This window comes from Pantherophis guttatus, chromosome 4, assembly GCF_059756535.1.
Source record: "Pantherophis guttatus breed Tessera chromosome 4, ASM5975653v1, whole genome shotgun sequence".
NCBI classification, from domain to species: Eukaryota; Metazoa; Chordata; class Lepidosauria; order Squamata; family Colubridae; genus Pantherophis; species Pantherophis guttatus.
This window is the reverse complement of record NC_142066.1, coordinates 26,758,559-26,785,669: the sequence shown is the minus strand read 5'-3', so window position 1 is coordinate 26,785,669 and position 27,111 is coordinate 26,758,559. Positions and strand designations below refer to the sequence as shown.

At 43.7% G+C, this 27,111-nt stretch overlaps 2 protein-coding genes across 5 annotated transcripts in view; one reads left to right on the top strand and one right to left on the bottom strand.

Moving 5' to 3' along the window:
• Positions 1 to 1,730: 1,730 nt before the first annotated feature.
• Positions 1,731 to 6,860, bottom strand: ASPHD1 (aspartate beta-hydroxylase domain containing 1). 2 transcript variants are annotated; one of them, XM_034419699.2, is made up of 3 exons: positions 4,899 to 6,860; positions 3,542 to 3,655; positions 1,731 to 2,440 (listed from the first exon to the last, which is right to left on the bottom strand). In XM_034419699.2, the coding sequence occupies exons 1-3, from the start codon at positions 5,653 to 5,655 to the stop codon at positions 2,331 to 2,333; spliced, it is 981 nt and encodes a 326-aa protein (XP_034275590.1). In that variant the 5' UTR covers positions 5,656 to 6,860; the 3' UTR covers positions 1,731 to 2,330. The 2 variants fall into 2 exon arrangements, with proteins under 2 accessions (XP_034275590.1, XP_034275592.1); XM_034419701.2 differs by lacking the exon at positions 3,542 to 3,655 and having other exon boundaries at positions 2,205 to 2,440; positions 4,899 to 6,252.
• Positions 6,861 to 8,585: 1,725 nt separating this feature from the next.
• Positions 8,586 to 27,111, top strand: part of SEZ6L2 (seizure related 6 homolog like 2) — a 40,364-nt gene continuing 21,838 nt past the window's right edge. The window contains exons 1-6 of one of the 3 annotated variants that reach the window (XM_034419702.3): positions 8,586 to 8,927; positions 13,606 to 13,824; positions 14,592 to 14,909; positions 15,362 to 15,495; positions 16,587 to 16,779; positions 25,788 to 25,973. In XM_034419702.3, coding sequence (XP_034275593.1) covers positions 8,852 to 8,927; positions 13,606 to 13,824; positions 14,592 to 14,909; positions 15,362 to 15,495; positions 16,587 to 16,779; positions 25,788 to 25,973 — 1,126 coding nt within the window. In that variant the 5' untranslated portion in view covers positions 8,586 to 8,851. The remainder of the gene's footprint in view (positions 8,928 to 13,605; positions 13,825 to 14,591; positions 14,910 to 15,361; positions 15,496 to 16,586; positions 16,780 to 25,787; positions 25,974 to 27,111) is intronic. The other 2 variants (XM_087893868.1, XM_034419703.3) reach the window with 2 other exon arrangements.

The following is a 27,111-nucleotide window of genomic DNA, read 5'->3' as shown; positions in this document are numbered from 1 at the left end:
TAGCCTTTTTGTTGAAAGAAGAAAACACTGGATTGATGTCTTATGGGTTTGGGGATCAGAAAGGGGCAAGAATAAGATAAAAGTAGGATGGTAAATTTATATTTTTCTTTTTATTCATTTTTCTCCTTTTTTAACTTTTTATATTTTTATTGTACCTCGACTTACAACAGTTCATTTAGTGACCATTCAAAGTTACAACGGCACTGAAAAAAGTGAATTATGACAACTTTCACACAACCGTTGCATCATCCCCATGATCACATGATCAAAATTTGGATGCTAAGCAACTGACTCATATTGATACTGATAGTTGCAGTATCCCAGGGTCATGTGATCAACTTTTGCGACCTCACAAGCAAAGTCAATGGGGAATCCAGATTCATGTAACAACCATGTTACTAATTTAAGAGCTGCAGTGACAAGGTGGTAAAATGGGACTAAATTAACTTAACAAATGTCTTACTTAACAACATAAATTTTGGGTTCATTTGTGGTCATAGGACTATCTCTACATTCTAATTAAAAATATTTTTAAAAGTATACAGGATGAAAAACAGCTTGTCTGATTTGGGATAGTGATATTCTGGACAAATAAGCATTCATTATGTTTTTCTCTTCATATATTAGTACTATCCTATCAGTAATTTCAATAACTTTAGAGACCAGGAATACTGTATTCAGTTTTGGTCACCACACTACAAAACAGATGTTGAGATTTTGTAAAAAGTGCAAAGAAGCACAACTAAGATAATTAAAGGCCTGGAGACTAAAACATGAAGAACGGTTGCAGGATTTGGGTTTGGTTAGTCCAAAGAAAAGAAGGGCTGGGGGGGGGTGACATGATAGCAGTATGCCAGTATATGAGAGGTTGCCACAAAGAGGAGGGGGTCAATTTACTTACCAAAACACCTATAGGCAAGACAAGAAACAGCGGATGGAAACTAACCAAGGAGAGAAGCAACCTGGAACTAAGGAGAAACTTCCTAACAGTAAGAACAATTAACCAGTGGAACAGCTTGTTGTGATAAGTTGTAGGTGCTTCATCACTGGAGGTTTTTAAGAAATGGCTGAACAGTGATTTGTCTGAAATGGTATAGGGTTGTGATGATGAACCTATGACGTGTGCCAGAGGTGACACGCAGAGCCCTCTCTGCAGGCATGTGTGACATTGCCAGCTGTTCTTCCGGATTCCATTGCACGCAAGTGTGCCAGACAGCTGCTCTCTTCCGGGTTCTGGCCCTCCAATGTGCATGCCAGTGGTGAGTTGCCCCCGGTTCGCACCGGTTCTATAGAACTGGTAGTAAAACCGGCGGAAGGCTCCGCCCACCGACCCTGATGTTATCAAAATGCTTCTGCGCATGCGCAGCCCCGTTGCGAACCGGTGTGCTTCAATTTCAGCACTTGGTGTCGAAAAGGTTAACCATCACTGGTGTAGGGGCTCCTGCTTGAGCAGGGGGTTGGACTAGAAGACCTCCAAGATCCCTTCCAGCTCTATTCTGATCGATTGATATTTACCTTACTCCCTGCAGCTTTTGATTTCCATCCCATGCGATTTTCCTGTTTTTGGTTGCACTTCCTGACATCAGAGTTTAATGTACTTTTTAAAAATAAACCTGGCTGATATTCAAGAATAAAATCGTGGCTAGTGCCTTTAATCTCATAGAGCACACCACATGACTAAGTTCCAAATGGTTTCTCCTGGAAGAAAGAAATGTCTGGACAAAAAAACATGAGTTTCTAAGGATTTTATTGGAATACAGCTGGATAGAATTTTTCAAAATTAAATCCTTTGACACAAATGTTGAGCTACAGATATTGTGAAAGAACAATAATTTATCATAGACAGGTGGAAACGAACTATTTTACTTTGGTTAATTTCTTACCCTCCTTTTCTTCCCAAAATAACCCGAAGAAATCTATACTATTAATACAGAATGTGGATTTCATATATACTTCATTAAATTTGAAGGTAACTAGTACTACAGTGTAGTCAGCAACATTCCCACCTGCACAGGCTGAACAGAACAATGCCGTGAGAGGTGGGGACGGGATTCAACAAGGAACTATACAGTGCAAGAAAGGAAACCAAAACGTCCCAGATCACAAAAATCTCTAGAATGAGTCTTATGAGAGGGCACAGAATCACCTTGAAGAAAAATATATTTTCATGGCTTTGCAAATCTCTTTGTGGTTTTTGCATTACACATTGGGCCTAATTCAGTCTGCAAAACAATGAATCTATTGAATGTAGGGAGTGGTTGATTTTTGTGAGGAGCAGCAAGTATTTGTGAGATTGTGTCCATGCCCCCAATACTTGTTAAGTCAAGCATCTATCGACCAGGGGCAAAGATATAATCCAATGCCTGTCGTTCAGGTCCTGCTACGTTGGGATGCCAGAGATCAGCAATAAAAATCACCTGAGGTCCATCACTGGGGGAACCTGTAACAAAGATGGTTGCAGTTATCATCTCAATTTAATTTCAAATCCTTTTCAACAATCAGAGCAGATCTGACCAAAACAAGGTATTTCTCCCCGATAGCTTGCCAGATGAAATGAAAGAAAAAAAAATTATATTAAAAAGACATAATTTGGTGTAACAAACATATGAGTTTATATGATATATATTTGTGGTTTATTGTGATACTTGCCAACCATATTTTAGACCAGCATGTTGGGCAAATTCAGAAAACTCACACCATAGCTAATGGTTTAGATTGTAGTTAATCTGCTACGTGTACCCAGATAATCAGCAAAACCTCGTTCAATTAAGCCCGGCCCAATGTCAAACAATCACCACAATAACAGAATACCCAGAAAATGGGTAGGATGATTTTGGTGCTACCTACGATATTTTATCTTTAGGCTTCACCTTTCACTCGCTTCAGCTCTGCCCATCATTGTTCCACAATGCAGTGCTGAACAGATTATTCCTCAAGAAAGACCTTTCATCAGAAATAAATAAAATACCCCAACTCTATTTTAGGTGCTTAAAATTGTGCAAAATGCATTCTCTTGGGGAAACTTCCCAAAATTCTGCACAGAGAATGGTAGGAAAGAAAATTGTCTAGAGGTGGTCAGATGTTCGTGAATTTAGGATAGTATTGGATCCATCATACTCTGAGATCTTTTAAAGAGGCCAAACCTCACTGGAGAAGTGGAATAAGAGAGGAGTCCCCAATTTGGCATGGCTTGTGGACTGGCACTGGGCTGTGGCATGTCAGAAACCAGGCCACATAAATAAGTGAAGCCCCATCTGTGGGATGCAGGCAGCATGTGAAACCATGCCCCTTCTGATCCACAGAAAAAAACTGTTTCCACGGAAACGGTCCCTGCCTGGTGCCCAAAAAGTTGGGGGCCACTGGGATAAGAGACAACCAGTCAACCTTGGTGTAACATTCCTAAAGCTGAGTTGTGCTCATGAGCATTCTTATTCAGAACAAATTTATACAATGGGGAACTTTCAAGGAAGTCCAACTGTTTTTAGGAAAGAGATTTTTGAAGTCACTTCAGTCCTCGTGCCTGCTTTCTTTGCTCTCTTACCATTATGTGCTGTGGTGTGCAAGAAGGAATCGTCCACCAGAAGGCAGTATCCTTCAGACCAGCACTGTGGCTCACCACCCACCACCAACTCACAACCAGGTGGCACTTTTAGCCCTAGAAGAAAAATGAATAAGCTGTGCGAGGGAGGCTTACTGTATCCTGCCCCCCAACCCCTTATAAGAGGGAAAAGAGAAACATGCTGATATAAAGCACTAATTATGGGAACAACTTCCTACGCTGGGAGAAAGAGAAGCTGTCATTTGCAAAACCAAGAATGGGTTCCCCATTTGAATATAGAATTTTTATCACCCCATCCAGAATTGTAGCCACAACCTGGGGACCTTCTTCTTGCTTCAGCAGAAAGTAAATTGTCTCCCTGTCTTGCAAACAACAGTCATAGCAGGAACTTACAGAAGATAGTTGTCTTTGGAGATCCTCGATCATCCAGGTCATGGTTGAACCAAAGCTGCTTTCTCCAGAAGGCAACTGGACTTATTGGGTTTTTTCCTTTGAAAACATTTAGCTTCTCATTCATGAAACTTCTTCAGTTCAAACAGTTCGAACTGAAGAAGCTTCTTGAACGAGAAACGAAAAGTTTTCAAAGAAAAAAAACAGCAAGAAAATCCAGTTACTTTCTGGAAAAAACATCTTTGGGACCGCAGAAGATAATTGGAGAGGAAAAGAAGATCTACACAACATTTAAAAAATGCTTTCTGAAAAACCCTGTTCACGCCCTCCTGCCTGCACTTGAGGTCAAATGCCTGAGATTTTATTGTGAGCTACTGAAACATTTTAAACTTTTTGAAAACTTTTGATTAGGAGCCACCCAGTGTTGGTTATAAGACTGGGGATGGAAGCTATATAAATGTTGCAAATAAAAAGGTAAAAAGAGTTTATTTGATTCTCCTTGGGCTACCTACCCACCTACCCATCGAACTTGCACTGTGAATCAAAGTGTTGGCCAATGATGCATTTTTCTCATAGCACCTTCTCTGAAGAGGTATCCTACAAAGAATGCCTCTTCTGAAATGCCACTTGTCAACTGCAGATCTTCTAAAAAATAAGATTTGTTTATAATTTGTGGAGCAAATTCATCTGAAGCAGTGCTGCAGTTCACAACAATTATTCCAATCTGCTTGTTTGGCTGCTTCTAAATATAAATAGCATAGTTAATAAAATAGAATAATAATGATCAACCAAGCTTATAAACAGCTCCTACTTAGGGAACAAAACTAGACAGCATGTATTACACTGAAAGGAGATACTGGCAATACAGGTTTTCAGATACTCCCGCCCCTTCCCCACCAAATAGATGCTGTGATCTGACCCATTCATCGCTCCTCCAGTATTTGCTCACCTAGATGGCACCGTACCCTGGTGTTTGTTGGTCCATAGGTGCCAGGTAGCACGGTTCCAGGCTGCAAGACATTAAAGCAGGCGTTTCCAAAGCAATTGGCGTTGATAAAGGTGCGTAGTGCGCTGAGTGCCCGATACGTCCATGGGCAGCTGCGACAATTCTGTGCTATGCACTCCCCCTGTCGGTAGAGGTAATAACTGTGCCAGCCAGGGTTGGCATTGACCATCCATCCCCGTGGCATTGGGGCTCCAGGTTCAAAGTCCCTTGTAATGCCCTCAAATTCCCGCAGGATGGCGGGGAAACTGAGTTCAAGAATCTCCACATCGTGACGCTGGGACTCGCGGGGAAAATAGGGGGCCGAAGGCAAGTCGGGGAGGTAGAAGGCGCTGGGCTTCTGGATCGCCATCCGTTCGCCCAGCTGATAATGGGCCTGGTCCCGGATACCTTTGTGCAGCCGGTTCATACCTGACCACGAATAGCGCTTGGCGTAATCTCGCAGGCTGCGATACAGGCGCTGATTGATAGCATCGCCCCTGAGGGTACGGCGAGGGCATCCTTCTTCGGTCGGCACACCTTGTGGATGAGACACAGGGGCTACCTGCCCTGTCCCCACACGATAGCAGTACCAGATGAACAAGAGGGCTAGAGAACCTAGTACAGCTATGGCCGGCTCTGGTCGAGAGTGCCATGTAGAGGGGTCAGGGAGGAGTGGGGAGAGAAGGCCACGGAGACCCCAATCAGCCATGATGCTGGGCATCTTCGGGCAAAGTTAGAGCATCTTATGCAAATCTGCTGGCCTGCCCAGCCATTCTGAATCACCCAGGCCAATTCATAGGGTGCCCTTTCAACCCTCGTTTTCTATTTCTTCCTGCTCATTTAATATTTCGCCCGGCTGCTGCATGAATCCATTCTTTAAACCGATGCCTAATTTCTGAGCCTTCTGTCAATCATTTTCACCACTTCTGTCCCGCACACCATCCCATTCCTCTCTCCCTCTGTCGCTATATCGTCTTCTTCTAAACTGGTCCTCATTCTGCCTTATCAATTCTGCCTATCTCCTCTCATCTGCCTCCACTGCTGTAATTTCCCCGCTCTGTTCTAACTCTGTCCTCACTAGTCACCTTCTCTGCTGGTGTCCTCCATTTATTGCAAGACAAATGATACCTTCGCCAGACAGATGTGTTTTCCCCTCCCCACCCTTTTTTAAAATCTCTACCTGTTCATTTGTCCATTTCCCAGTCACTCCATCTTCTAATATTCTTGCCTTCTCTGTCTCTCCCCCAAATGCCTTTATCACTCTCTTCCCTGTGTGATTCTCTTTCTATATCCTCCTGGCTGAACTCCTCCGTTACCAATTGTCTACAGTAATTTCTGTTCATGCACATAGACGCCAGAGGCATCCGGAAAAGATTAGAGCTTTCCCCTCCCCCCTCCCCCCTCCCCCCCCCACTGCTCTAATCTGCCATCCCTCCCTTTGACGTCTTCCTCTCCTTCCTCGTATCAGCACAAGCCGAGGTTTCGCTGCATAAACAGCCACCCCAACCACAGCCCGGAACCCCCTGTAATAACAGTGCTCGAATGGGCATATGGTCACCCTGAGTGATTGATCTCATCAATAAGCAATCATTTCTAGGGTTTGGGGGTGGGCATAGGATTGAAGAATGAATTATTGAGGGTTGCAAAAGGTAAGATGCCAGCTAGGCCTGCTTTAGATTAGGGCCCCTCCTCTTGCAGCATAGGCTCAGCCACGTTGGAGGCAATCCCTGCCTGCAGCGCAGCCATCTTTCCACTCCCCTTCCCTTCCCCCATCCCCCCCCATGCATTTCAGGCTGCAGCTGATTGCTGCATCAGTTGCACATCTGAAATAAGTCTTTAAACTGCACACCAATGGTTACTGCTAATTGGAACGTTCCTGTGAACCATCCTTAGCATCTTTCTTAGCAGCTCCTGGTACCTATATCCTAGCAGCTGCCTGGCAACCACAATGTCTCCGTAGCAACCATCCTTCCATAGCAACTTTCATAGTAACCATTATGAAGGGAGATTAAGTTGAAGCCGCCAAAGAGGGGAGGTTCCTTTTTCTGCCACCGCCCTCTACCACCACCCCTGAAGAGCGATCACGTCCCCACCTCTACAATCTCTACATCTACCCCTCCCTAATTATTTTTTTAAAATGCTTTTTTCATCTTGATTGTGTGCCTCAGACCAAAAGGCCCAGGATGGGAGAGGGTGGTGATGGTTGTATTGGTGGTGGTAGAGTTTTTATGGGAGAGTTATAATTGGGAGACAAAACCTTGGAGTTGTGAGGGACCAAGGAGCCAAGGTGGGAAGTGGGAAGCTGGAGGATGGAAAAAGGCCACAGGTAACGTTGGTGCAGAGAGAGGAAGAAAGAAGAGCAATTCTAAGATGGATTTTGAGGAAGGGAAGAGAAAAATAAAAGAATGAGACACAATATGGGAATATTTTCATAATAAACACAACATTTCTGTGAAATGCTAAATAAATATTGTGGTTTGCAAATATCTACAGTAAATAAGGAAGGTATGAAAGTTCACACACACACATACACACACACACACAAAACCCATCAAACCGAAACCCACACTGAGAAATGCGTAAGCTCAAATGGAGTCAGACATTCTGCTTGCCTCGAATTTCCCAAAAATGGCAACATAAATATTTGATAGTTTCTTGCTGTATTTTTTTTTGCGGGGGGGGGGGGAAAGATAGTCAATCTAAGGAGCCTGTCTGTTTTACTCTTCTCATCTGCTTCCTTACAAGGAGTGAGCAAAATATTATTGGTGTATTTTTGTAACAAAATGCATAACTTATTTTCAGAATTCTTGTGGGAGCCGATGTTACAAATCATTAAATAAGATTTGCAACATCACTAATAAAGTTTGCATCTGTTTTCCTCCAGAGGGGGTTTATTTTCTGTAAGAGAATAGGTCTTGAACAATTTCCCTTTATTATCTAGAAAAGAAGATTTCTTTATATATTGGCTTGGAAAATCAGGAAGCTGTATTTTTTTTAAAATAGGAATGGACTGTTACATTATGTTCCTTATTTTTTAAAAAAAATCAAATAACATAATTTATTTTCCATATTGCACTTTCAACCTATACATAAGTATAGGTTGATACTTATGGGAATCTGCTAGGATGGGGGTGTGGATTTATATTCCCCCGTCTCTCTATAATATTCAGAATAATGCATAGAACCCATCCAAATTGCAACTGCAAATACACATTGCGTTTCATTGTCAAGGACAGAAGAGGAGGGGGAGAGAGAGAGATGCTTGATTTGCCAAACCACTGAAGGTTTTACATTTTTAAAAAAGAACTGTTCACGATATCCTTCTATTCTTATTCAAGTTTTTCCTGGTTTGGTAACAGAATCTATTGCAAGAAAGGAACGGGGAAGAGAAGCTACATGGCAATGGCAATATATCTATACATGACTTTCCAGACGGGTATGTAGGTGGCGGAGAAAGAAGGATCCGATGCCTTTTCTTACGCAAAGAAATTCATTTTGGCCTCCCCTGTTTCTCCATTCAGTTGGGTGAACGTAAGACATGAGAGAAGAAGAGGGGTTCTGGGTGAAAGAGGCCTGACATCATGCCTGCTCTCAAACATAATTTCACCGAAAGGAAGCAGTCCACTGCATTTCTCGTTCTATAAGCGAAAAAGGGAAGAGCGGGTCCAGATAACACAGTTAATCAGTTATGCAGCAAGCAGGAGCAGACTGCAGAAAAGGCACATTTCCAAAACACAAATAGAAAAAGCCTAGGTTGCTTTGGAAAGACAAAAGAGAAAAATCCTACAGAACTAGCCCTTGCAAAGAAGCTACTGCATTTTCATTTGCTAAGCAGACTCCTAGCTCCACGGCTCCCTTGCCTGGCAGGAGAAGGAAATAGCCAGACTAGGTATTCTGCAGGTCTGAAGAAATCCAAAATGCGCTGTTTGGAAAAAGCAGGACTCAACATGCCTCTTCTGCTGCTGCTGCTTTGCTCCCTCTCTCTTCTACAAGGTAAGCGGGAAGCTTTTTAGCACAAGGGCTGGGGAGGGGGGCGGCCGGCGACCCAAACGGAAGGGGCTTATTTCAATTTAACCATCTTTTGTATTAAAGAAAAGGGGGGTTGAAAATCCATCTTCATCACTACCAGCTCCCCCCCCCTGCCCTTCCCCAGTGCAAATGGCAGGTGGGCATGTTGTAAAGATGGTGTTGTAGGCAAAGGAAGCCTATTTGAAAATACATCTTGACATGGACCACAAAAAAAAAAAAAAAAGGATTTGTTTTCATTGCTTGGGGATGCACACATTTTTAAACAGCTGTAGGGAAACGATGGTTGCCAGAGGATAAAAGAAGGGAGTTGGTATTTGATGATCTGTGATATCTCCTAAGGTGGAAATTGTGGAGGGGGGAAGAGAGGGGTTGTTCTCTGGTTGTAGTAAGCAGACTGTAGAAATCTGATGAGGATCACGGTCAATAGCAAGGAGGATGTAATTTGGGGTGCTCTTTGGAAAATGGAGAGGAATTTTATTTAAAAAGCTGTAAAATCTGCTAGAGAGAGATTTGGAATCATCTTCACTTTACCTTATTCTATATCTTTGAGGCATTATAAAGGTTGGCAGTGATTTTAAGGGAAGTGATTATCTATAAAGCGTGGGTTGTCAGGTTGTTGTAGAAGGTTGCAAGTGAAGCAGAAATTTGAGGCTGACCCTTGACGGGAAGTTACAGATATGACTGAAGATCTGATAGTTAGGTTTGAAAGCTGACCTGAATTTTTGAACACCAGGGTCCAAGAAATGGAGTGGAATGAGATGTGAATAAATTGAACTAGGCAAAGAACAATCTTCTTCCACTGAGGGGAAAAAAAATCCCTGGGGTTTTGCATGTAATGCTGCCAAGAAAAACAAATTCAATATTCATGCATTGCTAAACTGAAAAAGCAGAGTCCGGGTCAAAATGAGGGTGCCCCAATAAAGGTTCACTCAGAAGGATCACAAGCATAATGGCAAAGACTTAAAAGAGCCTGAGGAGGGAGGGGAGCATTATGAAATCATGCAAAAGGACGAGCTGTTAGGCGACGCATTTCCTAAACAGGTTAGCACTCCTGCAGCTCTGCAAATTCAGTGAAGGATAAGAAGTTCAAATTTGCTGGATAGGTTAGTGTGAACACTGATGCAACAGGGAGTCACCCTGGCAAAGGCCATACAGAAGGATGGTGGTAGGGAAAAAGTCTCAGAGTTTTGTGGGGCACAAGGATGTAAGGATGAGGGGGTGGGGAGAAGCAACTAGGCCTAGGAAACCAAGAAGGAGGGATGGGGTGTCATTCTTTTTTTTTTTTTAAACAAACTTTATTGAATTTAAAAATATTAACAAACAAAAATGAAAAGAGAGAATATACAAATTTTCTCTCTCTTAAAATTTAAATTTTAAAGATGTAAAGGGGTGTCATTCTTGAGGCAGGAAGATGCATAGATTTTCCTCTTAGACGTAAGGACACAAGGTTTTTTTTTCTGGATTGTATTTAAGAGTGTATTTTTCTCCTCCTCCAACACCACTACCATCACCATCATGCTTGTGGGAGAAGTTGAGATTACAGCAATCAGAAGGTGTTGAACATGGGAAATAATAATCCAAGCGAGATGTCATCTCACAAAACTTTCTATTAGACGTTTTGCCCTCTCCAGAGGCTCTGGATTTTCACCAGCTGAGCAAACAAAGGTGGGGAAATCCCCTTTACCCCAAGACCAGCAAGTCAGGCCTTTCCACTCCTCAGATTACCAGCCATTTGACTGAGGGAGTAGCAAATGCACAGGGCACCCAAGCCTGTGAGGCAGCTGGCCTTCTTAATAGAGAGAGCTCAGAGCAAATTAATGGTTTGTCAGAAGCTGCCCAGATCCCACATGCTGGCAGTTGCCTGCAGCGGCTACAGCTGTCAGTCCTGAACTTGTCATATCCAGGCAACCCAAGTGATGTGCGGCACTCATCATTTTGAGGCCTTTGAGGTCCCTGATCGGATCTGCAGACTTCTCTGCTCTTCCAAACAGGAATGGCCTCTTCAAGTCAGCTATTACCCTTCCATCAGCAACCTGCCTCCTAGCCACAGGCTTTTGCTAATAAACTTCTATTCATTCAGCATGAAGCAAAGTTTAATGTATAAATATGAAGCTAAATGACGCAGCTTTCTGCAGCAAAAGAGAAGGGAGGCAGCATTCACAAGATCACTTTTACCCACGTAGGTCTCCAGTGGGTATCTGAGCTACCCAATTTCTCCTCAAGACATCACACAGCTACAAATTATTTGCCTCTTTTCACAAGGGAGCTATCCAGTTTACTGAGAAGACCGCATAATTTAGACAAATCATTCCACCTTAATTCACTTTAATCACCAGTTCTGTTAGATTGCCTGAGTCTTAACAAACCATTTCTATTTTGTATTCTTTCACCATCTGTTCTAATTGCTTATTTAGCTGGCATGGATAAAGAGGAATTTTTCTCTCTTCCTTTCTCTAAATAATAAGTTAGCAAATGGATTTGTCTTTTTTATGATTGTGGAGCAGCTTAAATTACTTCTTGAGGACAACATACAGATCACTTTGGACCCACTAAGTATATATGTGTGAAATTATATTTTACATTTTTTATTATCCCCAACTATGTCAATAAAAATGTGATTAAGCTGCAATTCAAAGTACTATACTTTGGGAAGTTGACACTTTCAAACGGCGTTTAAGTTTGTAAAGGTTACTGTTTATTTCAATTAATTTGGCCAAAGAAACATGGAAAATAAGTTGAGGTGATGATGGTGAAGGTATATCCCACATTTTTTAGGAACTAGTATCCCATGTTCAGGATTTTGCCTTAGAGAATTTAAGTTTGTAGAATTAAGTTTTTGATTCTTACTTCTATATCAATTATTTGCCTGGGAAAACAGATTATATCTATTTGGAAAAAGAAAAATATATGTGGCCCAATTCCCCTGTTGTAATGCACAGAGTGCTCACAATGCAATTTATAAACTCTGTCTTGAAAGAATCCTGCCCTCTAAAACCTTTCCCAATGTTAGCCATTTTAAAAAGTGTGGACTTCAATTCCCTGAATACCTCAGCCAGCATGGGAGTGGGGGGGATTTATTCTAAAATAACAGTGAAAGTGTTCATAAGTGCAAAAGAGAAGGCCTGAATGTGGTTAGAAGAACTAGCATAGTCAGTGATCAGTATACAAGCACTGCATAGCTTTCCTATGTAATTTCATCTTAAGAAATTATACAAAATAAGCCAAGAAGACCCAGAGGACAATTAGGTGCTGTTGCAAGACCTAGCAAGATCACACATGGCATTATAAAGTAGTCCTCGACTTATGACCACAATTAGAACTTTTGTCACAAGCAATGAGGTTGTTAAGTGAGTCATGCCCAGTTTTATGACCTTTGTTGCTGTTGTTGTTAAGTGGATCACCCAATTGTTAAATGAACCACATAGTCATTAAATGAACCCCTGTTAAGTCAGAAGTCAGTTGGGAAGGTCACAGATAGAGATCATATGACCACAGGACATATAATCTTTGTAAATATAAGTTGGTTGCTAAGTGCCCAAAATCATGATCCTGTGACCACACAGGGATGCTGTGTGAGGACCAGTCATCACTTTTTTCAGCTCTGTCACAATTTTGAATGGTCGCTAAATGAATGATAAGTCAAGACTATCTATAAATGGTTAGGCTAAACCATAGGATGGTGGCAACTCTTTCATTGAAGGCTCATCTTTTTCTATCAATGTGCTGTTCAAAGAAAGGGGAACCAAGGGGCCTGTGGACCGAGAAGAGCATTCAGTGTACAGGTAGTCCTCGACTTACAACCATTCGTTTAGTGACTTTTCAAAGTTACAACGGAACTGCAAAAAGTGACATGACCGTTTTTCACATTTTTCACATTTCACTGATTTGCAGCGTCCCCATGGTTACATAATCAAAATTTGGACGCTTGGCAACTGCATGTATTTATGACAATTGCACTTTCCTGAGATCATGTGATCCCCTTTTGCAACCTTCTGACAAGCAAAGTCAATGGGGAAACCAGGTTCACTTAGCAACCGTGTTACTAAATTAACAACTGCAGTGATTCACTTAGCAACTGTGTCAAGAAAGGTCATAAATGGGCAAAATTCACTTAACAACTATCTTGCTTAGCAACGGAAGTTTTGGGCTCAGTTGTGGTTATAAGTCAAGGTCAAGCTGAAGTTGCGCAGGATTGGACCAATGTGTTAAGGGCGGCAGGACAAGATTACAGGCCTGGATGGAGATATTATATATACATAGAATAGTGAATGTATATAAATCAAATAAAAATGTTAAAAGTTTATGATCTTCTTGGGTTGCATTAATAGCTGTCCAGAGCTACATACAGTTCACAGACCGTGAGTGGGACTGGCGCAGGCCTGACCTAGAAGGTCATACACATATTTCTGTAGCTCTTTGATGCCATCTGTGGTGGTCTGGAATATTGCAGCCCAGAAAGGCCGGTCCCAGGAAAAAAAAAGTGGGAACCAGTGCTATGCCTGTTGGTCCAGGAGGGAAAGTGCAGCCTTGTTAAATTTAACAAATTTACAGTTTGCAGTGCATCTTCTTCTCTGTGGATTTATGAGGCCAATGTGAGAAGAATGTGGAGGACAGGCCAATGTTAACCCTTTGTCTCCTGCAGGCCTGCCTCTCTGGGAAAATGAGGAGGCCACCCCCTCCCCGCTGTTGGAGGCCCTCTCATCAGAGGCCATGGAAGGACCCAAGGAGGAAGAAATGGAAGTCTCGGCGGAGGTGCGGGGGTCTTCACCCCCCAGTCCTGAAGGCCTCTCTGAATTGCTGCAGGGGACACTGCTGAGAAAGGAGTTTCCTGGGGGCGAGGTGATGGAAGAGCCAATTCCTGGTGAGAAAAAGCAAAGAATTTGGGGAAGGGGAAGGCCTCTGCCTGGGATGGGACTACATGTAGAGGAAAAGGTGGCTTGGGTTGAAGAAAAATGGAGGGGCAGGGGTGACTCTTGGAAGGTGACTGTGGGCCTATTATAAGGGGAGACACCATTGTGAATCATAAAATTTGGCACTGCACTTTTAAAAATGGATTAATGAATAGTTCCATAATTGCACATTGGTTTTTCTGCCAGGAAAAAAAAAAGGACATTTTTTGGGGGTGGGAGCGTATGAGAGGGTTGCAGCAGGGGTGATATGCTCCCGGTTCGGACCGGATTGCCCGATCCGGTAGCGATGCCTGCGGGTGGTTCGGAGAACTGATAACAAACATCCCTGCGGCCTTCCTCCCATGCCCAGCTGAGCCACGCAATCATCAGAGGCTTTTTAAAAAAAATTTTAAAAGCATTTTTTCTACAACCTCTCTGGCCGAAAAAAATGCTTTTAAAAGTAAAAAAAAAAGCCTCTGATGATCACTCAGCTCAGCTGGGATCATCAGAGGCTTTTAAAAGCATTTTTTCTACAACCTCTTCGGTTGAAGAGGTTGTAGAAAAAATGGTTTTAAAAGTAAAAAAAAAAAAAGTTGGCCACGCCCACCTAGTCACATTACCCCCACCTCACCAAGCCACACCTACAGAACCGGTAGTAACAAATTTTACATTTCATCACTGGGTTGCAGGGTTTTCCCTCCTCTGTTCTGACTTCCCTGCACCCCTTCTTTTTAACTAGGAGGACAGTCTTCCACTCTTCCCCCATTCCATCCGCCCATCCAGCGTCTAGATGGTGGGACGGTCCTTGAGACCTCCGAAGCCACAGCCACTGGCCCCTCCCCGTTGACCACCGCTGCCCCTCCCACTGGCTTCCTACTCACCACCCCTCCAGCTTCAACGGCAGCTGCTCCACCCCGGTTGCCCCCTCCACCAGACGAGGTCGGTTCTGCCAACCACCCTATCTCGGCCACCACTACCGCCTTCATCCCCGAAGGTGACGAAGAGACGACGACCACCCTGATTACTACGACGACTATCACAACCGTTCACACGCCTGGTAAGTGATATGAGTGAGATGCAAAGGTTTTGGACGTGGACGTAAGCCTTCTCCAACCTGATTCTCTCCCATTACTTGCCCCAGCTCCTGCCCACCTAGCAGTTCGAAAGCGTGCAAATGCGAGTAGATAAAAAGGTACCATTTCAGCGGGAAGATAACAGCGTTCCATGCGCCTCGGCCTATAGTCATAATGACCACATGACCACCATGTGGTCTTCAGACAATGCTGTCTCCCTTGGCTAAGAAATGTAGATGAGCACTGCCCTCTGGACTCAGACACGGCTGGACATCGGGAAACCGTTACCTTTATCATTCCCCAGCCCAAAAAATCTGGCTGACCCATATGGAGTCACCAAATAGTGGTAGGCTGAACCTGGTTGAAAAAATATGGATCATCCTGGACTAAACTGACTTCAGTCTTCTTTGTCTCCTTTCTTGCCTCCTTTGCCAAGTGCTTTGCAATAACAACATTACCGACATAGAAGGCTACGTTGAATCCCCCGATTACGCTGGCACTACCTTTTACGGAGGCTTGGATTGCACTTACACAATTTCAGTGTATATGGGCTACGGGATAGAAGTACAGGTAAGATGATATGAATGGGTCAGCACTGAAGAACTACAGTATGCCTGACATTGGGAAACATGTGCAATGAAATTTCATTTCAATATATGCTGATTAGTGTCCATTCAAAGTGACAATAAAGTTATTCTAAGTCTAAAAAGACATGTGGATTAATCATTTTTTCCCCCCAAAAGTGTTTGGAAGGTGACAAAGAATTAGCGATAGCTGACCACATTACAGGTAGTCCTTGACTTACAACTGTTCGTTAGTGACCGTTACAACGGCAGTGAAAAAAAGTGACTTAACAACCGGTCCTTACACTTATGACCGTTGCAGCATCCCACGTTCACATGACCAAAATTTGGGTGCTTAGCAACTGGCAAGTATTTACAACTCTCGCCGTGTCCTGGGGTTGTAGTGACCACTGTTTGCAAGCTTCCCAGCTGACTTCTGACAAGCAGAGTCAACGGGGAAGCTAGATTTGCTTAACAACCACATGATTCACTTAACAACTGAAGTGCTTCGCTTAACAACCATAGCAAAAGGTCATAAAATTGTGTGTGGCTCACTTAACAACCATCTTGAAATTCTGACCCCAATTGTGATTGTAAGTTGAGCACTACCTGTATGCTTTAGTGAGGAAGCAGGAGCATAGCACTTCCCTGCTGTTTGGAAAAGCTGTCTGTTTCAGGCTTCTTTGCCTGGCTATTAAAAAAAAAAAAGATGCTGTTGCTTTAAGAGTTGTGTTCATTTTAGTGAATGGGTTCTTTAAAAGCAGCATCCTCTTTTCTTTTCTTTTTTTCCCCAGGGTTCCACTGAAGCTTAAAGGCTTAAAGCTGTTTTAAGAAACAACAAAGTGATATTGTGGTTGTTCAAGAATCAAAGGACTTTGGAAACATTTCTAAAGCTCTGTCCATTAGATGAATATTTGGTTCAAGTCCTCTTTTCCAGACGTGCTTCTCCTTGTCGCCTCCCTTCCCCAATAATTTTCATGATAATATTTGCTCTTAAGTTTAGATTCTTGAACAATATTAAAAATATGTGACGCTTAAAAAAGGGGTGGCCGTCTTCTTAACCTTCTCCCTCCCTTTGTCAACTTCCATGACTTCCAGGTGCAGACTCTGAACTTGTCCAAGGAGGATTCACTGACAGTGGAAGGTCTGGGTGGGGAGAAGCCTGTTGTCTTGGCCAATGAGTCATTGATGGTTGAGGGGCAAGTGATCCGTAGCCCAACCAATCAGGTCCTGATTCATTTCCAGAGCTACCACACCACCACCCCTGGTGTCTTCAGATTCCACTACCAAGGTAAGGCATGAATACCTCCTCATCCCACCTTCTTTTAAAGGACCTTTCCCTGTTTAGTCCTCCGCAAATGGTTGAGATTCCTACTCAAAACCTTCCAGGATGATTATGGGTGCCTAGACTGCATGTTATGGGAAGCATATCCCAAAGGTGCTTTTTCAAGAGGCAACTGGATTTCCTTTGTTTTTCCTTGAGGACATTTCGCTTCTCATCCCAGAAGCTTCTTCAGTTCTGTCCTCAGACATCAGAACTGAAGAAGCTTCTTGGATGAGAAGCGAAATGTCTTCAAAGAAAAACCAGAAAGTCCAGTTGCCTCTTTGAAAAGCACCTTTGGGATAGCTAGGACGTGGATGACTGAGAATCTCCATAGACATACAGGAAGCATAGTTCCATATCTAGATAAGATAAGAAGGAATTTCTCACCCTTTGAGCAGTGGGAGATTTTCCCAGTAGCTGAGGACCAAGAAAGCAACAAGACAGAGGATTATAATTATTTTTTCTGGATTGTGCTTAGTATTCTAGCACCTGTGTCACAAAGCCAGACTTAACAAAAGCTGATTCTCACTGGGCTTATTCAGAACAAAAGTGGAAATTTATTTATTTATCTATTTATTTATTTATTGAATTTATATTGCTGCCTATTCATGGGAATTTATTTATTTATTTATTTATTTAACCACCTATTTGCCCATGGAGTCTCAAGGCAGTTTACAGAATATAAAGCCACATTTAAAACAATAAAAATTAACAAAAAGAATCAAATAAATTAATACAGTACAATATAACAAAATTACCTCCCACCCCCCACCCCCCGCTCCGGCAACAGCAGATCACACGAGCCATTTAATGGGCTCCATCCCGCTCTGGGTTCCCCAGGCCCGCTGGCAGAACCAGGTCTTCAGCGCCTTCCGGAAGAGTATTAGAGTGGGGGCCATTCTAATTTCTGGGGGAATGATGTTTCAGAGAGAGGGAGCCCACCACGGAGGAGGCTTCTGGGTCCCAGCTGTATCTCCCTCAGGGATGGGACCCGCAACATTTCCTGCCTCCCCGCTCCGATAGGTCAGTAGATATGACCGGCAAGACCAACGTTCACATAGTGAAGAAAGTGAAATATTTGGGTATGCAATTAACTTCAAGGTGTATAACGGTGAAAGAAGATAATTATTATAAACTGAGAAATCAAATTGAAATAGACTTGGAAAAATGGAAAAATCTGCAATTATCACTAATAGGAAGAATAGTGTTAATTAAAATGAATATACTACCAAGAATCTTGTTTTTTTTTTTTCAAACAATACCGATAAAGTTGGAGAAAAAATATTTTGAGAATTTGAACAAAATGATGTGGAAATATGTATGGCAAAGGAAAAAAGCAAGAATTAAACTTAAACTGCTTCAAGATTCTAGAATTAGGGGCGGGTTTGACTACCAAATTGGGAACTATACTATCAAGTGGCGACGTTAACCTGGGTTAAAGAATGGATTTTATTGAGAAATACGAGAATATTAACTCTGGAAGGACATGATTTGCAACTAGGGTGGCACACTTTTCTTTGGTATGGAAAAAATAGGATACATGGGTATTTTTAGAGACATTATATAAGGAAAGGTTTGCTAACATCATCGGAAACAGTGGAAGAAAGACAATACATGAAGATACCAAAGTGGCTTTCAACAATAGAAGCTTTGACACATTCAAATATGATTAACAGGAAAAATATTGTAAGATATAAGAATATTTTAACAGAGAAGGAAGAACTAAAACAGAGATAAGTACTAAAAAACCAAGGGATTGAGACAGATTGGTATACACGACTGCAAATACAATCAAGATATGATAAAGATTTGAAACAATATGGTTTTAATTTGGAAAAATCAGAATTGGATGAGATATTGACTGGGACAGATGAAAAAATGATTAAGAAATTGTATAATTACTTATTGCAAATCAGATTAGAAGAGAAAGAAGTAAAAGAGACAATGATAGCATGGGCAAAAAACTTTGGCTATACGATAGAACTAGAGAGATGGCAACAACTATGGGAAAGAAATGATAAATTAACAATGGTAACTGCATATAAAGAACATTTATATAAAATGTTTTATAGATGGCATATGTCACCAGAAAGATAAGCAAAAATGTTTAAGGATAAATCAGCTAAATGTTGGAAATGTTTTCAATTGCCGGGATCATATTATAATATGTAGTGGACATGTATGGAAGCAAAAAATTATTGGGTTAGAATACAGGCATGGTTAGAGGAAATGTTGCACCAATGTATAGAGTTAAAACCAGAGGCATTTTTATTGGGTAAATTACCGGAGAAATATAGCAAAGACATATTTGATTATTCATATAATAACAGCGGCGATAATTGTATTTGCACAAAAGTGGAAGACAGAAAAAATCCCATCAGAAGGAGAGGTAATAAAGAAGATTTTAGAATGTACAGAAATGAATAGGTTAACATTGAGAATAAAAGATGGCATGGCATGGGCCCGGGGTACTTGCAGGATCACCTCCTACCAGCCTCCCACCGCCCAGTGTGCTCACATAGGGCTGCCCTCCTCTGGGTGCCGTCGGCCAGACAATGTCGGCTGACGGCGCCGAGGATGAGGACGTTCTCTGTGGCTGCACCAACCCTCTGGAACGAGTTACCCACCGAGCTCCGGACAGCCCTTGATCTCCGTTCCTTCCGCAAAGACCTGAAGACATGGCTTTTTAAGCCAATTGTCTGATTCTATTTTGGGAGTTTTAATTAATTGTGGGATTTTAATTGAATCTTTTAATCTTATTTATTATTGCTGTTTTATTGTGATTTTACTGTTGTGAGCCGCCCCGAGTCCTTCGGGAGAAGGGTGGCATATAAATTTTAATAAAATAAATAAATATAAATAAAAAGATAAAGAGGAATCGGTGTATTTCAAGACATGGGGATGATTTTATATATGGTTAGAAAAGAAATATGAATAAAAGATTATAGAGAAATAAATTAGATAAGGTATGAGTAAATGAGAGAGAAGACAAAAAAGAAATAGAAACCCAGAAGACACCTGTGTAAATGGAACAGGGGAAAGGGAGGGTGGAGAAAGAAAATGTTATTATATAAATGTACATTTATGATGATATGTGTGAATTTAGTAAAATGAAAAAGTAATTGAAAAGAAAAGAAAAAACCGGGATTGCTAGAATACCACTTTGGAAAATACTAAATTGAAAATGAATACAACAGTAGAAAGAGAATGGAGAGGGATAGAGGAGAAAAGAGAAGAAGGAGAGAGAGGGAAAGAAGAAAGAGAAAAGGAGAGGAAGAGAGGGGAAACAAGAGTAGGAGAGAAGATTAGAAGGGAGGAAGAAGGGAGGTGTGGGGGAAAGGAAGGGGAAGGAGAGAAGGAGAAGGAGAGGAAGAAAGAAGAAAGTAGGAGAGTAGATGGAAGAAGGGAGGGAAAGGAAAGAGAAGAGAGGGAGAAGAAGGATTGCTGTAAAATAAGGGAGATGAAATGGTAGAAGAGCAACCCCAAATATACTTAAATTGTTTAGGATGAAAATTGTATTAGTATGAAAGCAAAAGAAAATATGAATGTTAGATAAAAACTGTACATTTAAGATATGTTTATGAGGGGAAAAAAACTTTTTTTTTAAAAAAATGATATGACCGGCAAGAGATGGTCCCTCAGATAACCTTGTCTCAAGCCATGACATTATGATATCCCTATCTCGACACTATACATGTTTCATGTATTATTAGGATAGATTGGTTTGTCTCAGTGTGGTTCTACCCAACTGCATGTACATTTCTCTAAATCCAGGCTGCTGTACGTGTTATGTATGTAGATTTTGGGCGGGCAGTTTGAATTAACTGACCGTCAGCTGATTGGCTGACCACCACGGCTGCAAGGTATATAAAGGGAGCTGTTTCCCGTGGTCAGCCACTGGGTTCTCACCATACAATAAAGAGCTGTTGTCACTCATTGCCTGGCTTGCTGCGTCCTCATTCACCCAACTTATCATTGGCGACGAAGGTGGGATTTTGAGGCCAGAAGCCACGGAAAGAGCTGAAGCCACATGCCGACAAGAGAGCTACAAACGGAATCCAGCCAGGCGAGCGAGTGGAGCACTGGGAAATCTACCGAAGATGTCTACATATGTGCCGCCAGCACCTTTCAACCCCGCAGAAGAGAAGTGGGGATCCCACATGTCCCGCTTCGAATGCTTCCTCGTAGCCAGCGACCAGCAAGGGCTGCCTGACGTACGGAAAAAAGCCCTGTTCCTGAGCCACTGTGGAGCCAAAGTGTTCGATATGGCCGAGGCCCTGTCGGAACCGAATTCAGTTCATACCATCTCGTGGCAGATGCTTCAGACACTACTGAAGGACCACTATGCCCCAACGCCATCAAAATACGTCCAATGATTCGACTTCCGGCAATGGCTACAGCAGGAGGGAGAATCGATCAGCGAGTATGTCGCTGCCCTGCGTAAGGCCGCAATCCAGTGTGAGTACAGTGACCTTGATGAGATGTTACTAGAGCAACTAATCTATGGAGTGAGAGATATTTGCTTGCAGAGGAGGTTGCTCGCAAAGACGAATCTCACGCTACACATCGTACTGGACGAGGCGAGGGCTCAAGAATCCTCATCCAAGGCAGCCGAGAGACTACAGGGGACGACGCAGAGCAGGACGGCACAGAAGTCAACCCCGGTTCACCAGGAAACTGTAGGGACAGAAAGCGAGAGGGAGTCAAATGTAGAGGTCTACAGGACCAAACAGTACCGGCAGAACCGGCGAGGTCAACGAGATGCCTGTGCGAGTTGTGGGAGACCCCATCCGCGCCAGACCTGCAAGTTCCGAGACGCCATTTGCCAGCAATGCAAGCGGAAGGGGCACATCGCCAGAGTCTGCAGAGCCAAGCAAAACCACCACTACAAGCTGCAGAGCAACGCGAGCCAATTAGAGATGGCGCAGCGGACAAGAACCAATCAGAAGGGCGGCTACTGGAGAAGCGCAAAATCTGAGGATCTCAAGGCCTGCATCATCTGAATCGGCCGGACCTGCACATCCCCCGGGGAGAAGACCTACACAACAGTCGGCATCGAGGGGCAGAAGTGTGTAATGGAGATCGATACCGGATCCCCCATTACCATCATGTCCTGGGACAAGCTAAAAAAGGCCATCCCCAGCATCCAGAGACGGCAACTACGGCACCAGCGGCTGGGACTGCATGATTACCAAGGGAACCACATCCCCGTGGAAGAAATCGGCGAGTTTCAGGTGGAGTATGGGGAATTCCGGGAGAAGCTTCCCCTCACCGTCGTCAGCGGAAAGCTCCCAAGCCTCCTGGGTATGGACTGGTTCAGAGCCCTGGGCATGATTCACCGGAGTCCGCAACCTGTGAAGCACCCTGAAGGACGACCTGATGCAAGAGTTCCAGGACGTGTTCGACGAGCGGCTCGGCAAGTATGTGGGGACCCCTATCTCATTCAACCTCGACCCCAACATTGCCCCCATCAGGCGGAAACCAAGGAGGGTACCTTTCGCTCTAAAGCCCAAGATTGACGTGGAGTTGGACAAATTGATAAAGCAGGGGGTGTTAGAGCCAGTCGATCATGCTCGGTGGGAGACCCCAATTGTGACCCCCGTTAAGCCAGACGGGTCTGTTTGCATCTGCGCTGACTACAAATGTACGATCAACAAGGCCCTGCAGCAGAGCGCCTATCCAGTTCCGATTGTACATCACCTTCTGCATTCCCTAGGGCCAGGCAAGATCTTTGCGAAACTCAACCTTGCGCAGGCATACCAGCAGCTGCCGGTAGATGGCACTACCACAGAGGCACAAACTATAGTAACGCATAGAAGTGCCTTCAAGTGTACCAGACTCCAATTCGGAGTCAGCAAAGCTCCAGGACTATTCCAGAGCACCATGGAGCGACTGCTACAGGGGATCCCCAGGGTGGTCCTGTATTTCGATGATGTGCTCATCACTGCAGAAGATGAACAGCAGCTAGGGGAGAGGCTGAGACAAGTCCTAGGGAAATTCAGGAGTGCAGGACTCAGGGTCAAGCGCAACAAATGCATGATGGCAGTGCCTTCCGTGGAGTTCTTGGGGTACCGGGTAGACGGAGCCAGCATACACCCCACCGGAAGCAAGATTAGGGCAATCCGAGAGGCCCCCATCCCCAAAGACAAGGCGGAACTACAAGCATTCCTGGGACTATTGAACTTTTACGCAATTTTTCTAAGGGACAAGGCAACGGTAGCGGAGCCCCTACACAGACTGTTGGCCAAAAAGTCCAAATGGGTTTGGGGGAAGGCTGAAGCTACAGTGTTTGCTGCTGTAAAAAAACTCCTGTCGGCCGAGAGTTTCCTAATTCAATACAATTCTACGCTTCCCTTAGTGCTAATCTGTGACGCGTCTCCCTTCGGCGTGGGGGCCATCCTGAGCCATAGACTACCGAACGGTCTAGAGGCACCCATCGCCTACTACTCCTGGACTCTTTCAAGCGCCGAATGGAACTACAATCAACTTGACAAAGAGGCCCTGGCAGCTGTCTCAGGAATCAAGAAGTTCCACGAATACCTGTTTGGCAGAGACTTCTGAACTCATCACAGACCATCGCCCCCTCCTGGGTCTCATCACAGGGGACCGACCCACCTCGGCAGCCCTATCTCCCAGGATGACACACTGGGCCATCTTCCTGGCAGCATACTCCTATCGCCTGGTACATCGATCAGGGGTGAGCATGGGCAACGCCAATGCCCTCAGCCGTTGCCCGTTACCGGACAGGATAGAGGACCCCACACCTGGGATTCCAGTCCTGCTAATTGATGTCTTGGACTCGGGACCCATCACTTCAGCAGAGGTAGCGAGAGCCTCAACCAGAGACCACGTGATTAGGAAAGTCATGAGTTGGGTCACGAGGGGGTGGCCGGAAAAGTCTGAGAGCAGGGAATTCAAACATTTCGCTAACAAAAAGGGCGAGCTAACAATGCAAGGGGGTTGTCTTTTGTGGGGCGATCGGGTTGTTGTTCCCTTGTGCCTAAGGGAAAAAGTTTTAAACCTATTGAATGAGGGGTACCCAGGATTGTAAGGATGAAGGGGTTAGCTAGGAGTTACGTATGGTGGCTCCTAACGACATCACTGAGTGGGTGGGGAAGTGCCAACCCTTTCAAGAATCTAGACCAGACCCCCCCACAGGACCGGTCAGGGAATGGGAACGGCCCCAGGATCCCTGGTCTAGGATCCACATAGACTTCGCTGGCCCATTCCATGGGCAGGTATTTATGGTCGTAGTGGATGCCTTCTTGAAGTGGTTGGAAATCAGACTCATGAAAACCACTACCACCGACGCTTCATTAGGGAGCTAAGGCAGTTGTTCGCCACCCATGGCCTACCGGACATCTTAGTCTGAGTTAACAGGCCCCAGTTCACAGCCATGCAGTTTGAGGGGTACCTAGCAGAGTTGGGGATCAGACACGTCCTCTCCGCCCCGTTTCATCCAGCTAGTAATGGATTGGCGGAGAGATTTGTGAGAACAGCTAAGGAAGCCATCTCACACCTAGGCCCCGGGGACTGGCAGGAGAAGATAGATAAATTCTTAATGGCCCAACACACCACACCATGCACCGCCACAGGCAGGAGCCCGGCGGAACTTCTAATGGGAAGAAAGCTCAGAGGAGTCCTAGACAGGCTACACCCCAGTTATTCTCCTGACAGCTTTAGAGGGGCAGAGAAAAGGCTTAAGGAGTTCACAGTAGGGACACCAGTGTTCGCTAGAAATTACAGGAATGGGCCCCTCTGGGAAACTGGGACAATCACAGAGGTAACAGGGCCCAAGTCATATAGAGTAGACATGGGAGATGGGAGGATTTGGCGCCGACACATTGACCAGCTACGGAAGCGTTGGGCCAACATAGAAGACGCATTCAACGAACCACTCCCTAGCTACCAACAGAACTCTTGAACTAACTCAAACCCGAGTCTAGCGGAGGACTTAGCTGACGGCCCCGAGATCCAGCGCTGCCCCATCGCGGAAGATCGACCAGCTGCAGAAGTCGCCGCCCACAACGAATTCTCGGAGGTTCCATTGGTGGAGCAGGGAGAAACAGGGAGTTCCTCCGACCTGCTCGACGCCACACCTCCGACTGAACTGCGCAGGTCAACTAGGGTGCGGACACGCCCTGGTCACCTGAGAGACTTTGTATGCTAATGTCCACCCCAAGTGACTTCTGGGAGGGGAGGGGTGTTATGTATGTAGATTTTGGGCGGGCAGTTTGAATTAACTGACCGTCAGCTGATTGGCCGACCACCACAGCTGCAAGGTATATAAAGGGAGCTGTTTCCCCTGGTCAGTCGCTGGGTTCTCACCATACAATAAAGAGCTGTTGTCACTCATTGCCTGGCTTGCTGCGTCCTCATTCACCCAACTTAACAGTACGTATGCATGATATAGGGTGGGAGCCCCCCCAAAGCAAAGCAAATGAGACACATAATATGATTTACCAGAAGCTCTTTTCCTTAGATGTGATCTAATCCCAGAAGCACTGGAAAGAAATCTCTTGAGGATGATGGCAGTGGGTTTAACAAGGGTTTATCTGCCTTACAGCTTGACTAATTTACATAAGAGTGAAAGAAAACCCCTTTCGTAAATCCAAATCAGAAGGAACCATACCTCACTTTAAAAAAAAGAAGAAAGCCAATAAACCCATTTACAAATTAAAAATATACACACCCAATGATATTCAGAGTAGATGAGAACTTCTTCGGGTCCATCATATCCTATGATACAAATTCAGTGTGCATTTTGTGTGTTAAAAAGACTATCTGAGGCAGTGAGCGTACCGAAAATGAACAAAAAGCCTATTAACTGTTGTCTAGGTGTACAAATATTTACCAAGTACTGGCAGAATTGAGCATGTTCCTTTATGAATGCATATCATTTGTTGAAGGCACTTTGTGAGCATAATTACTTGTTATGTTTCCTTGTCTATAACCTTCCTATCTCTCAACCCCAGCTTTCCTGCTCAGCTGTGGCTTCCCCAGTAGGCCAGAAAATGGGGATGTCATGGTAACTGATCTCCATCCGGGGGGCTCTGCCACTTTCAAATGTGAGTCAGGCTTCCAGTTGAGAGGTGAAGAGATACTCATTTGCCTCAATGTCAGCAGCCCTCGGTGGAGTGGCACCAGCCCTGCGTGTGTGGGTGAGTGAAGGAATAAAATGAACAAGAAAATGCAGCCTTGTTAAAAGATTGGAGTGGTAATGGACAAAAGGGAGAAGATTTTAAAGCTTTTTGAATCCCAGGGGCAGAACATTTTTTCGAGAACACTTTCTTCCTTCATTGTATGATGAAGTATTTTTGGGTGCATTTTTTTAAATCCACTGATACCAATGGCCCAGTTAATGGGGCTATGAGTGGAACTTCAAAATACCATAATAATTGTCTGAATTATGTATGTGTCCACACATACAAATATACGTCTTCTTAAGTTTTCGTGGGTGTGTGTATGTAAAAAGTTAAAATCTCGGGTGTTTTCCCACGTCATTATAAGTTTGTTAGTTAAAATGTTTAAAATCCTGGCTAAGATAGGATTTTTGAAAGACCTTAAAAAGGTTTTTGTTTGGGAATTTAGAGGATTCTGAGCTGTGATCTTAGCCAGGATTTTAAACATTTTAATTAACAAACTTATAATGATGCGGGAAAGCACCTGAGATTTTAACTTTTTACATACATATATACATATATACATACATATACATACATACATACATATAAAGTGTTTTTCTATCGAGGCACCTGGTCTACCCCAACATGTGGGAGGGAGCATACTGCATCCCTTTTGCCTTTCAACTCCAATCCAGGAGCCCTTAAGCAGTCGCATTCACGACAAACCATTTTACACCAAATTTATATTTCGCTGATAAAGAAATATATATATATTTAATGGATGAGTTTTCCGTTAATCAAAAATATCCATCTGGCTGTTTGAAAGGTGCTTTCTCAAGAGGCAACTGGACTTTCTGGATTTTCTTTGAAGATGTTTCTCGCTTCTCATCCAAGAACTGGGTGAGAAGTGAAATGTCTTCAAAGTAAAACCAGAAAGTCCAGTTGCCTCCTGAGAAAGCATCTTTGGGACAACCATGACTTGGATGACTGAGAATCTCCATAGACATTTATCCATTTGGCTGTTGGTCTCAAATACTGAATGATCATTTGGAGGCTAAGAATTCTTTGGTCCAGCAGGGGATTGATTTAAGAGTTTGCTATTGAAGAATAGAGAATCATTTCGTTTTCTTTTGCCGTTCATAATACTGACAGATGAATTTTGTTTCCTCCATTC